General features: G+C 34.2%; 1 protein-coding gene across 5 annotated transcripts in view; it reads left to right on the forward strand.

The window, feature by feature from the left end:
• Positions 1–13,393, forward strand: part of ROBO1 (roundabout guidance receptor 1) — a 420,921-nt gene that overhangs the window by 316,038 nt on the left and 91,490 nt on the right. For all 5 annotated transcript variants that reach the window (XM_033211602.1, XM_033211603.1, XM_033211606.1 and 2 more), the window contains exon 7: positions 11,778–11,786. In XM_033211602.1, coding sequence (XP_033067493.1) covers positions 11,778–11,786 — 9 coding nt within the window. The remainder of the gene's footprint in view (positions 1–11,777; positions 11,787–13,393) is intronic.

Consider the following 13,393-nt stretch of genomic DNA (forward strand, 5'->3'; position numbering starts at 1 on the left):
TGAGTGTACATGTAATATAAATATCAGTCAGCTAATAGGAAAATAAACTAGTGAATAAAATAATTAAGTTCCCAAGAAAGTGGGTTGTGGATTATGGGGTGCTTAAGCAAATACAATTGTTGTTACAGTTTTTATGATTGTTTTTCTCAGCTTCTTCCAAAACAAAATTAAAAATTCATCAACTTGCTGTTAATTGTTATTTTGTCCATAGAGATTTGATATTTGATAACTGATTAATGTGAACTTTGGTTATTATTTTACTTTAACGTAATTATTATCCCTCCCTGCTATGTTCAGTGTTGCTAAATTTCCCGATAGAATGAATAACGTTGAATCCCATCACTGCCTGCTCCAAGTAGTCCATATTTTGGAACAATTGAATTAACTAAATATAAACAAATTTAGATATACTATACTCAGAAATAACTTCAATATAATTTAGTCTGGAAAAAATGGATCAGAAGGCGTAATCCACAAAAAGAGATATGCATTTGATCATTTTCTAACATGTGAATTAGCAACTTTGAAAATAATCAAGATACATGCTAATCTTAATGTAATATACTATGCGAATGTATGACTGTCTTTTTGAGACAGGGTCTCATTATGTCACCCAGGTTGGAGTGCAGTAGCACAGTCATGGCTCACTGCAGCCTTGAACTCCTGGGTTGAAGCAGTCCTCTTCCTTCAGCCTCCCAAGTAGCTGGGACTACAGAAGCATGCCACCATGCCCGTCTAATTTCTTTTTTTTTTTTTTTCTGGAAAGATGAAGTCTCACTATGTTGTCCAGACTTGTGTGTGTATGTGTGCTTAATGAACCATTACATAATTATTTCAGATTGTAAAATTAAAATTTAGGTAAAAGTGAAACAATATAGCTTACTGTAGACTTTATTGCCAGTAGGGGATAAACTTTTAAAAACTTGCATTCAAAAACACCTCTGGAGGAAAGAAGACCTGCTTTGTAAATCTATGGTTTCCATAAATAGAGTTCACTGTTTAACTTTCTATCAGCACATGAGATCTTTGTGTAAGATTCATAGGACTTTTGCAGCTTATATGATAACTAGGCATAAAATAAATATTGAGAGGAAAAACTGGGTCCTTCAGTTCTGAATATCCTTTATTTGATGTAGACTCCATTTAAATCATTTGTTGGAACAGTTTCCTTAAGTTGCTAATTTTAGAAAATCTGGCAATATAATAGTGCATTGTTTCTGACCATTAACGTGGTTATTTGAGTCAAAGCCAACACTAATAGTGTCAAGGGACCTTTTTGCAGAGTCAACTTAGGTTTAGTATAATCCAAGATCTTGGTTGAAAACTGTGAGTTCATCAACATTTTGATGAAATACATATTATGAGACCCCCCAAAGCTTTATTTGACAATTTGAAGAACCTTGATATGTGTGTGATGTTTTTGCCAGACCCTGACAAGACACAGCAGACTGATTCTTTGGGGAATGGTTCTTAATGACATATGGCAGTAATCCACAAAGGCCTCCTAAAGTCACTAGTGCTACAGGAAGCAGTGCTTCAGGGGTTGGAGGATTATATATATGTATGTGTAAAATGGTAGTAAATATATATATTAAACATATATATTGGATAGATATACAAATATGTATATATACACTTATTCAATGTAATATATATTTACCACTGCTTGTATGTATGGATACTCTTAATACTAACCTCAAGAGTCTTATTCAAAATACTACCTTTAAGGGATGTGCTGTGGAGGTTTGTGTGTGTTTCGTCTCCTTCTCCTCCTCATCCTCCTCCTCCTTGTTTATTTTGTAGTTAAAATAAGGATTTAAAATTTTTCACCTGAAGACTAGGGGGGCTGTTGGGGAAAGAGATTTTATAGTAAAAAGGAAACCAAAAAAGACAAGATGTGATGGAAACCTTTGAAGAATCAGTATTGCCCGTTCTTTGTGGGCAGGCTGAAAGTAGAATGCCATCAACCAAGAGATTTAGTGAAGTCCCACTACAGAATTTAACAAGAGAGTGATTTGTGAGAATAACTCCCTCTCCTAACTGTTCTGATCCAGTGGTGTAAATAGGAGGCTGAGCACCACTCCTGCTGGGTTTGTTAATGCTGTTTCATTTGATTGAGACCCAGTAGCTTTTTGGCCTATGATTCTTTGCTGTTTTGTTTTGTTTCTCCCTAGAGGAATAAAGTAAAGAACTTCTTGTGTACCTATAGCTTAAAGAAACAGCCATTGTAACCCTAATGATTGCTGAATGTGTGGGATTCTCTTAGATTTCTTTCATCCACAAAAAAGGATTTTGGTTTTCTTTCAGTTATTTCAAAAAAACAGATAGAAATCATAAAAGTTAATCAAAAGAAAGGCATTCACTTCATGGCCGTCCTACAGAGAATTTGAAATGCTCTCTCAATTGTGTACACCAGGCAAATATTTGAAGAAATGAGTAGAGCACTCAGGTACAAGAAATAATTGATACATAAGAAGATTCAGCAACAAATAATGACACAGCACCTCACTAGTAAATAGCACATCATAGGCCTTCCATTATGGTCTGAGTTTTACTGTGATTTATTCATCTACATAACAGTGGGTAAGGTTTTGTCGCTGCCCAGTTGTATAGCTGAGCAACTGTCTTTAGTAACCAAACTAACATTCTGAAATCATGGCGTCAATGGGGAAAATGTAATTGACTTGTATGGATATATCAAATCTCAACTGCTCAGCCTGAGAATGAAATTTGGAGAAATAAATTACTTTTTTGCTGTTGTCATTGAGAGGTAGCATTTTTTAAAATGTTCGTTTTAACAACCTCACATAATTTTAAGACTTGGAATTATTTTGTCAGTTAGTATCATTCAATATCAAAAATTAATTCTAAGTTGATTCACATAATAGTTTGTATTTTATCCAGAATTGTTTGTACATTAAGTGATCGAGGTATTTTATTTTTTAAAAGAGAATAATTGCAGACTGTTTACATGAAGGACACCTTTACCTTATGATGAATCCTGGGTAAACTAAACAAGATAACTAAAAATGTGACTGTTTGTACATCCATATGTATGGATATTTTTTATTATTTGCTTACTATGGTTTTAAATATTTTGATAGATATGCACAGCATGAATCAATTAGGCTGAACCGTATTCACTGTTTTTAAGACTGGTGAATCATTTTAGCGAATACCAAACATCAGGGTCATCATTAGAGTAGTCACACTTGATAATTACATAGCATCTGGTGTCCTTCGAGCCTTATTTTAGTAATTTAAAAATACAAAGCAATTCTTTTTATTTTAGTTTTTAAAAATATTTTGTATAAATTAGAAGTTAACATTTTGTAGTATACCTAAAGTTTGCAAAACTGATTAAAATATCATGAGCACTTTAATTTGTTTTTAAACTGTTTCTCTCAGGACTTGATAAATAATGTGCCAGTATAAACACACCTGCAGAAAATACTGAAGTAAGTATAAGACAAAATATAGCTGAGTAATTGCTTTGTAACAGATTTATGAGGGTAGGAAAATCCATAAATGGTTGTTAAAGTTAGCTTTAGGACATTTATTTTGTGTGGTCGATGTTATTAGGAGAGAATTTAGAGCATTGCACAATTAAACCTGATAGATAGGCCATTTTAAAAAGGCGCTTTTAAAAAGTTATTTTGTGGATGGTGAAACAGCCATTTCAAACAGTGCCTTTTAGGTCATTAGTGAAGAGATGAGAAGTGCTTTTGTGGTTTTCCTTAGGCTTTTAACTCCCCCAGAATGTACTTAATCACTAAATATAATTTATAATAAATAATTTTGACCTGATTTAGGTTTCTTGAGAATAGACATTAAATCATGTGACTCTGTGCTAGATTGTTGAAACTTTCAATTTTAGACATGGTTGGGGGCTTATAAAGCATTTATTTTCACACTGCCTTTGACATTTACAGTGAGTGTTTTAAAATGTTATATCACATCACTTTTCAGACATGGAATTGGTTGTTTTATCATTGTTTCTATAAGAAAATAAAATACAAAGCAAGTTATTTTCCCCCAAACCTTTTTATAAGTATGAAACTGCTCATATATGAGCAATTATTATCTATGTTCATGTAATATATCAATACATATATTGTACACTTAAATCATTTCTTGTTAAAAGTCATTTTGTTTAGGTCATAGAGACAAAACATTTCAGAACCAAAATTACATTAGAGTAAGGTTTAACTCTTTTTAAAATTACAAACAAGTCATCCAATGTAGTAAAAAGTTGCTATTTTTACATTTTAAGAGCTGGAGAGGCCGGGCACAGTGGCTCATGCCTGTAATCCCAGCACTTGGGAGGCCACGGCAGGTGGATCACCCAAGGGTATGAGTTTGAGACAAGCCTGGCCAACATGGCAAAACCCCGTCTCTACTAAAAGTACAAAAATTAGCCAGGTGTGGTGGCTGATGCCTGTAATCCCAGCTACTCAGGAGGCTGAGGCAGGAGAATCACTTGAACCTGGGAGACAGAGGTTGCCGTGAGCCTAGATTGCGACACTGTACTCCAGCCTGGGAGACAAGAGCTAAGCTCTGTCTCAAAAAAAGAAAAAAAAAAAGAGCTGCAGATACCAGCAGAATTCTGATACTGTCTGTCTTACCTGATAGGTGACCTTACGAAATTTACTTAATCTTCATTTTCTTTCTTTTGCAAAATCGAGATATTGAATAATTCCTTACAGAGCTGCTGAAGGGGTTCCTCATGTGTGATCTGACACACAGTTAGCTAAGACCAGTGCCTTCTTACTATTAAACTGAGATGGAGAATGTTTCTGTAATTTATGCAGGATCACAGGCTTGATGCCTTTTGGAGAGAATCTTGATCCAAAGTTGTTTAACTACCAGTTGAGCAATGTTATCATTACGTCCTCATGTACCTTAACTCTGGACCCTCCGTGAAATACGCCATTTAAAGATAGACTTCCAGTTTTCAGATAAACCAATTCTTGAGCACCTTCTGTGTACAAAACAGTCTGCTGGGTACTATGAAGGATGTACAGATAAATACGACGTGGATCCCATCTTCACAGAGCTCATTATAGCCTAGTGAAGAAGAGAGAGATACACACAAATATCTATAGTGTCAGTGGAAAATGTATGAAAAATGGACTCTTAAAGATAGCACTAAGTGCTTTCAACTGGGCTATTGGAACATTACTGTCATTTCTTCCACCTTTCAACCGATATTTAAAATGGGAGTAACAGCATCACCTTGAGAAGATCTAGAGAAATAATGGCCAAAAAATGAGCAAATACTTGCTCACGTGGAGCACACAGGCTAATTTCAGAGAAACATAAAACAATCATACAAATGTATAATTTTAACTATAATATGTGCTCTGAGAGGCAAATTAAGGTTGCTATGAAAATACATAGCCTTCTGATATGATTTAGTTCAAATTTAGAGGTAATTTCTTGAAAAAGTATTTTTTTTAACTGAGCTCTAAATACTGAATAGTAATTATATGGGTGAAAGGGGAAGATCCCAGGGTATAGTATAAACAGAACTAGAGGCAACAGGGGGTGTGGTGTACTCAAGGACTGAAAGAAGCCGGTAGGGCTAGGTCAAGGAGAGGGAGAAGAGGTGATATGAGAAGACACTGAATTGTTACACAGCAAGGCCACATTAAGAATTTCGTTTTCTATTTTAAAAGTAATGGGACCTTGCTGAAGGACTTGAAGCAATAAACAAAACACGAAAACAAAGTGTAATTATATTATTATTATTATTACTTTGAGACAGAGTCTTGCTCTGTCACCCAGGCTGGAGCACAGTGGCATAATCTCGACTCACTGCAACCTCTGCCTCCCGGGTTCAAGCAATTCTCCTACCTCAGCCTCCCAAGTAGCTGGACTTACAGGCACCCACCACCACGCCTGGCTAATTTTTTTTTTTTTTTTTTTTTTTTTTGTATTTTTGGTAGAGATGGGGTTTCCCCATGTTGGCCAGACTGGTTTCGAACTCCTGACCTCAAAGTGATCCACCCGCCTCAGCCTCCCAAAGTGTTAGGATTACAGTGTTAAGCATATGAGCCACTGCCCCTGGCCTTTTATTTTGTTTTAATCCCTCTGGCTACATCATAAGATTGGACTGGAAAAGACCAAAATAGTAGTTCAGGTGAGTGCTGTTGGATAGCTTGGGCCAGAATGGTGGCAATAAAGATAGAAGGAGGTAGATGGGTTGGATAAATGGTTATAGTATAAACACTGTGGAATTTGTGGTTGATTGTGTATTTCCAGGAGGAAAGACAGGAAAGATGTAGGTTTCTGGCTAAGTGGACCTAGGGAATATTACCATCAAAAAAGTCCTAAGATATGTGTTGGGTGACGTGCACATTGTCATAGATTGCTGTGTACTTGCATTTGAATTGTGGATTCCTTAGTAGACAAGTAACTACCAACGTGTATTAACGGCTTTTTGGGAAAGTAACAATATTTTTAGAAAGGAAGAATAAGAGCAAGAGTACTAACCTTTTCTGAGTACCTGTGATATGTCAGGCATTGTGCAAGGTACTTTGTATATATGGGGTGAAATAAATATATGTGAGTGTTCTGCTAAGCTTTAAGTTGAATAGCTCATCTACAGCTGGGCTTCTGAATCCTGGCACCGTTGACATTTTGTGCTACATCATTCTTTGTTTTGGGGAGGTTGTCTTGGGCCTTGCAGGATGTTTATCGCTATCATTGGCCTCTGTCCACTAAATGCTAGTAGCTCTCTGCCTTCACCTTCTTCCCCACATCAGTTGTGACAGCAAAAATTGTCTCCAGAACCATTGTTCTACAGAATAATGAGAGATATTTAAGTGGAGGTGAAAAGTTCATAGTATTTTATGTATCCATTAAATATATTCTAAAAATGGCCTCCTTTATCTCTTTATTTTTATGTCTTAAAAGTTGAAAGACATAATGACAGGCTTTTAAGTTAAACTCAATCTTTTCCCCCAAAAGAAATCATACCTAGTATTAAAATATCCTGAGAGTTTTTAATTGTTAGAGATATTGTCATTCATGAGTATCTATGTATATAATTTTTCCAACATACCAGTGACTGGATTTTGTCAATTCAAATATGGATAGCTTTACTACTTGAGAATTTGGTCTCTTGTATTTGAACAGAAATGTGTTTCTTCCAAAAGTTATTATTTAACTCACTACCTTACTCCATTCATATTCTCTGGAATGTGGTGTTTACAATTCTAGTGCATCAGATGTGTTAACTGAGCTCTGCATTCAAAAAGTACTATAGATGAGAATGGGGGAAAAATCACCTCAGTTTAAGGATTCATTAGAATTTAGCTACTAGCAGTGAAAACTTATATCTATGAATTAGCAGAAGAATTCCATAGTTGAGATGATTTCATTTTTAGCCCATAAAAAAAGCAGCTGTTCTCTGATATTTACTAATAGGATTGGTCCTATTGTAGATACATTCACTTTACAATAACATATTCTATAGAGTCAATCTAGGAGTTTGTAATACTTAAGTTATTTTAGGCCTAAATACTGTAGCAATCTTCTGTCATTATATTGTTTTAAGTTTAAATGTTTCTGAATGTCCATACAATTAAAATCATAGCACAGAAAGCACTTAAGATTCAATTTCTCTGTTCCTCTGCCAGACACGGTTATATCTAAACTGTTGTGGCCTAATGGAAATAAATCCTATTTTAAAAGACCTCTAGAGACATCATAGTTGGCAACCAATTCATGCTTCAGTGACCTTTTCTGTTAACTGCTTCGTTTCTAGACTTTCTTTACATTGTTCATGATATTATTTAGGCCCATTATCATCTTTTCTTCTGGCCTTGGTAGTTATAAAAATTGGCTGGTCCCCATACTTATTAGACATAATCTGAAGACTTCTTAAGTATCTATTCAACTAACTTATTTTCCTTAGATGAAAAAGGTCTTTTCCTCCAAACTCTGTATAATGTTTTTCCAAACATTTATCATCTTTCTGACTCATACACCTGTCTCCTGAATGTAACAAGCACATAGAAGGTAAAAGAGGAATCTTCTTCCTCCTTCCCTTCCTCCCTCCCTGCCTCCCTCCCTCCCTCCATCTTTCCTTTATTTCCTTCCTTCCTTTCTTTGACTTCCTTTCTCTCTTCTTATTTTATTTATACCTAAAGATTACTGTCTGAGGAATGTATATTCTTAGTATACAAAAGATTTCAAAACAAATAAATAATTTAGAACACTATGATATCACATTCATAAAGGAAGAAAGTATTTTATTCTAAATGGTAGTGACTGTGTGTGTGTGTGTGTGTGACAGAGACAAAGGGGGGATTCTTGTCAAAATATACTGTTTTGATGTTTCAAAAAAGATGGATATTTTGTTCAACATATAAAGATTTCAAGTGATGAAATAATTAAAATTGATTTACCCTTAAAAATGATTGCAGTACTTTTTAATTGCAAAAATAAATTTTTCAAGCAGCATTAAGTCTGTGTTATTACCTGTTAGTTTCCAGGTCTTTTTAAAACTCTAGCTGAATATTCTTAAAATATTTTTACCATCATGAAGAATTCTTTAAGACTAGTTTATGTATATGCATGTAGTAATGATTTTGGTAGTAATGATTTTAAGTTAAACAACTATTTGTGGCAGTTTAAATGTAAAATCAAACCTATTTTGTATCCTATTGCGTATTCTTCTAAAATCAAACGTATTTTGTATCCTATTGCATATTCTTCTAAAATCAAATGTACTTTGTATCCTATTGCATATTCTTCACCAGTAACTGATTGACCAGTAAGAAAATTTGTACAGAGAGTTGGATATTGTCAGGAGGCCTAGAAGCCAGTCTATGGTGAACCGCCTGTGACTTTGAGAATGTTCTTTAACAATTTAGGTTTTCTGTTTTCTCATGCAAAATAAGATGGGACTGTAAGTTCTAAGGTCACTTTCAGTGCCCACATTTTATAGTTTTATTAGAGACAGAAACGGACAGGCTTTTCCCCTCTCTTAGCAAGGAAAGGGACTTGGGATACAGGTGCCTGCAACCTTAAAAGCAGAAAGGAATGAAGTTGAGAAAGGCTATGAGAAGGGTTGGAGTGCAGCCTCCCATAAATGTTGAATGTTAGAAGATAATGAATGAACAGGTTCCAAGTTACTCTGCTTTTTTTTTTTTTTTTTTTTTTCTGATTCTTTGTGCCATGTCCAATAGGACAATAATTAAAATCTGCCTGTTTCATAGAAAGGACCATATTCTCTGTATGGAAAGGAAATCCTTTTACCTGACCTTTGGAGAAATGTAGAGAAAGGAGAAATATGGGGAAAACTTAAATAAATTCCTATAATTTATTCTTTAGCAGAGAAAGTTAGGGATGGTAATTTTTTTCAAGAGAGTGAAAGGATTTTATATAGTCCATATTAGTGACTTCTATTTGTTTATTGAAGGTAGAACAAATGAAAGGGGGGTTAAATTCTGAACAGACAGTCTTTCCTTTAGGTAAGAGGATTCATTTCTTGATAATCAGAGTTGTTAAAAACTTAATGACCATTCAAGATAGACTCCTCTCCAAAACCTCTGATGTTTTAGAAGCTTCTATGTTACATTATGTTATTAGATAACTTTTAAGATCCTTAATAGGCTATAAAATGTTTTTCTTTTTTTCTTTTCTTTTCTTTTTTTTTTTTTTTTTTTAGACAGAGTCTTGCTTTGTCCCCCAGGCTGGAGTGCAGTGGTGTAATCTTGGCTCACTGCAACCTCCACCTCCCCCCGGTTCAAGCGATTCCCCTGCCTCAGCCTCCCAAGTAGCTGGGACTACAGGTGTGTGCCACCACGCCCAACTAATTTTTTGTAATTTTAGTAGAGATGGGGTTTCACTGTGTTAGCCAAGATCGTCTCAATCTCCCGACCTCGTGATGCGCCTGCCTCGGCCTCCCAAAGTGCTGGGATTACAGGCATGAGCCACCGTGCCCAGCCTAAAATATTTTTCAATTATCATCTGTCATTGATGTGATATGCAAATTACATTAGTCTAAAGTTCTTAAATCCATTGGATTTTAATTAATAAAAGGATTCTACTCCTGTGGGTTGACTGCTAGTACAAACTACAAGCAAGAAAAGGGCGCTTTAAAAATTTTAAATTAGGTAATTTCCAATAATTTTTTTGTTGTTTTTAACATACATTTTTGAAATGTTTTAGGAATTTTAAATTGCTGAAAGTACATGAAAACATTTAGGAATCATTTCTCTACTTTTCTGACTTTAAGGATTTATTTTAACTGCTTCAGTCTAATGGGATCAAATTTATTTTCACAGATTAATCCAAAAGATAATCCTGTAACTTTTTGTTATCTCAAAGCAAAATTCTGTTGTTACAGTTTGTCAGGTCCTCTCTTTTGTAGTGCCTAAATATTTCTTACTGTCATTTAAAACACATCATCTGTAAAGTGTCAAGAAATGGAACCATGTTCTATCCATTCTGTGTTTTTGAGTCTGGGCGGCATAACTGGAGATGCTATAATAAACATTAACCCTGTGTAAATGAGAAAGTTTCTTTTTAACTTTTCTAACTTGAGTGAGTGAAAAATTATGCTTAGTTTTTTTTTCTCTGTAATGAAAAATAAAGACATTATTTTACTCCTGTTGAAGGGAATGTGTGAATTAAAAACGTTTCTAAATTGCCTTTAAATTTTGTGTATGGTACAAAAGTATGCAAGAGAAATTTTATCTTTTGTTTTATAACTGTACCACTTAACAACAACATTCTTTAGCATTTATTTAAACTATAGGACTATGTATCAGGTCTAATTAATTTTGATTTGCTGAAAGCTATGGAAGTTATTTATTTGAGTAAAATATATTGTAGATTTCTACTGGGACTATTATGAAAAAGTTCTGCATTTGACATGACAGTAATTATATTAGCTTATAAAATAGAAATAAAATAACCATTTCCAGTATTTTAAATATATATTATTTGAGCTTTCTCTATTAAGATGCCTAATGTTTCAACATTAAAAACAGAAAATGTAATTATGATTTATAGATAAGATTATAAAGTTTTCTTAGTTCTCATAATTTATTCACTTTTTTCTATGCACTATCGCAGTTAAAAAATATGCAAGAATTTAAATGCAACACCTTTTTAAAGGCTTGCTATTCAATTTATGGTCATAGGCCAGCAAAACTTGGATGCTTGTTAGAAATGCAAAATCTCTGGTCACACCCCTAATCTTTAGAATCATAATCTGTATCTTAACCAGCTCTCAGGGTGACTCATGCTTATTTGAGTATGAGAAGCATGGATTTCAGTTTCATAGAATATTGTTGGCAGGATACACCTTTTAAAAATTGAACTGATTATGAGTTGTGGGATGTAACGTTCTTTTTTCTAAAATGCTCAATTTTTGGTTTCTGTGTAGTTTTAGCAGCTAAGATTTATAATGTTTTTAAACCCATTACATATTAGTTCTCTAACCTGTCATCTGGTAGCAACATGTAAAGTTATTTTTAAATGTTTTATAATTTTATAGCTCTCCTCCATTGTAGCTCTGCCATTTAATCATAGTAGAGAATTTAAGCTTCATTTCTATTTTTCTTAAGTTATTCATGGTTATACCTAAAATGCTAACAAATATTCATTCATGGACAGTGTGAGCCATATATTCAAATGTTAACATGTTCTTTATCTTAAAAGAAGAATCATTGTTAAGTCAAATCTTATTACTTTTCTGTTTCATTTTATGTTTCCTTATTTTTATTTATTCCATGTTTTCTTTTTTTGTTTTGTTTTAGTTGGGTCTGGTAAGTTGACATTTTATTGGCCATCTTCTAATCACCGTGTCACTGTGACTGGAACTTCTCTTCCCCTTTCCATCCATACCCTTCCATGTCCTTCAACCAATCAGCTTCCATGTTTCACTTGCCATTGGCCACAAAGACAGACTGCACAGAGTAAAGTCTGCAGGAATATGGGTAACTGTGACAAAGAGTGAAGGTAATGGGGTTGCTAACTTTATATCTTATTAAATTAAATGTTGTGTGATCTGCATCCTTTTATTTCTTCTCTCCCGAAATAAGTGATAGGATTGTATCTTGGTTAAGTACTGTTCCAATTTATATATCGTAAGATTAAACAAAAATACATGCAGAGAATGATTTAGGTTCTTTTGGTTCAAAATATATTTGTGAATTCACATATGTCTATCTGAGTTTTTATAACTATTGCTCTATAACAGTCATTAAAAGTCCTGTTGGTGAGTAATCGCCTTGCACTTAGGACTGTTTGCACTCGTTTTCATTTCTGTGTGTCAGAATCATTTCATTTTGTGTAGGAAATAATCCCAAAATGTGTCCAAAGTTTATCAAAATGTACTTTGATAAACATTTCTCCCCATATAAATAAATGAGCCACCAAGTTTCTAAGTGCTTACCTTGGAGGAAGGTCCAATCATTTTATAAGGTCACTAGAAAGCAATTTTTAGATAATTTTACATGAATATGCAAAAGAGTATGCTGGAGAATAACTTTGACCCTAAAGACTCTCTCACTGTTTTTAAGTTAAAAAGTTACAATAGGTCTGACATGGTGGCTCACGCCTGTAATCCCAGCACTTTGGGAGGCTGAGGTGGTTGAATCATTTGAGGCCAAGAGTTCAAGAGCAACATGTCCAACATTGCAGAACCCTGTCTCTACCAAAAAATACAAAAATTAGGCATGGCGGTGCATGCCTGTAATCCCAGCTACCTGGGAGGCTGAGGCAGGAGAATCGCTTGAACCTGGGAGGCAGAGGTTGCAGTGAGCCTAGATGGCACCACTGCACTCCAGCCTGGGCAACACAGTGAGACCCTGCCTCAGAAAAAGAAAAAAACAAAAATTCCAATAATATTATAAAAGTGACTTTTCATATTAGTACAGATAGGATGGATTGTTCAATAATAATGTAATATCTGGATTTGAAAAAATAGGTTTTTATGTGATACCTTACAAAAATACATGTAAAGGATGAGATATAAACATAAAATAATGAAGATATAAAAGCACAGGATGATAATTAAGTTGAATATTTATATAATTTATTATGTCTTATATAATCTATATTGTATAATTTTATTGATACAATAACAAAAATACCTAAATAGACTAGAAAGACTATTAATAAAATGGGAAAATATATTTGCAACATATAGGAGAAATGGCTGAAATTGTAGCCTATCAACAGTTCTTAGAAATCAGAAAGAAAATCTGAGTTCATGAGCACAATATCCACAACAAATCAGATACCAATGACAAGGTAGTGTGAAGAAAAATGTTTAACATTTCGAATCGAAAATTGTTAATTAGGAGGATAATCTGTTGTTAGTTTGGCAAAGATGTTAATGCTCGATGTTTGTGAGGTTGGGAGAAAAAGC

The sequence above is a fragment of the Trachypithecus francoisi genome, unplaced genomic scaffold, assembly GCF_009764315.1.
Source record: "Trachypithecus francoisi isolate TF-2019V2 unplaced genomic scaffold, Tfra_2.0 Lachesis_group0, whole genome shotgun sequence".
NCBI lineage: Eukaryota > Metazoa > Chordata > Mammalia > Primates > Cercopithecidae > Trachypithecus > Trachypithecus francoisi.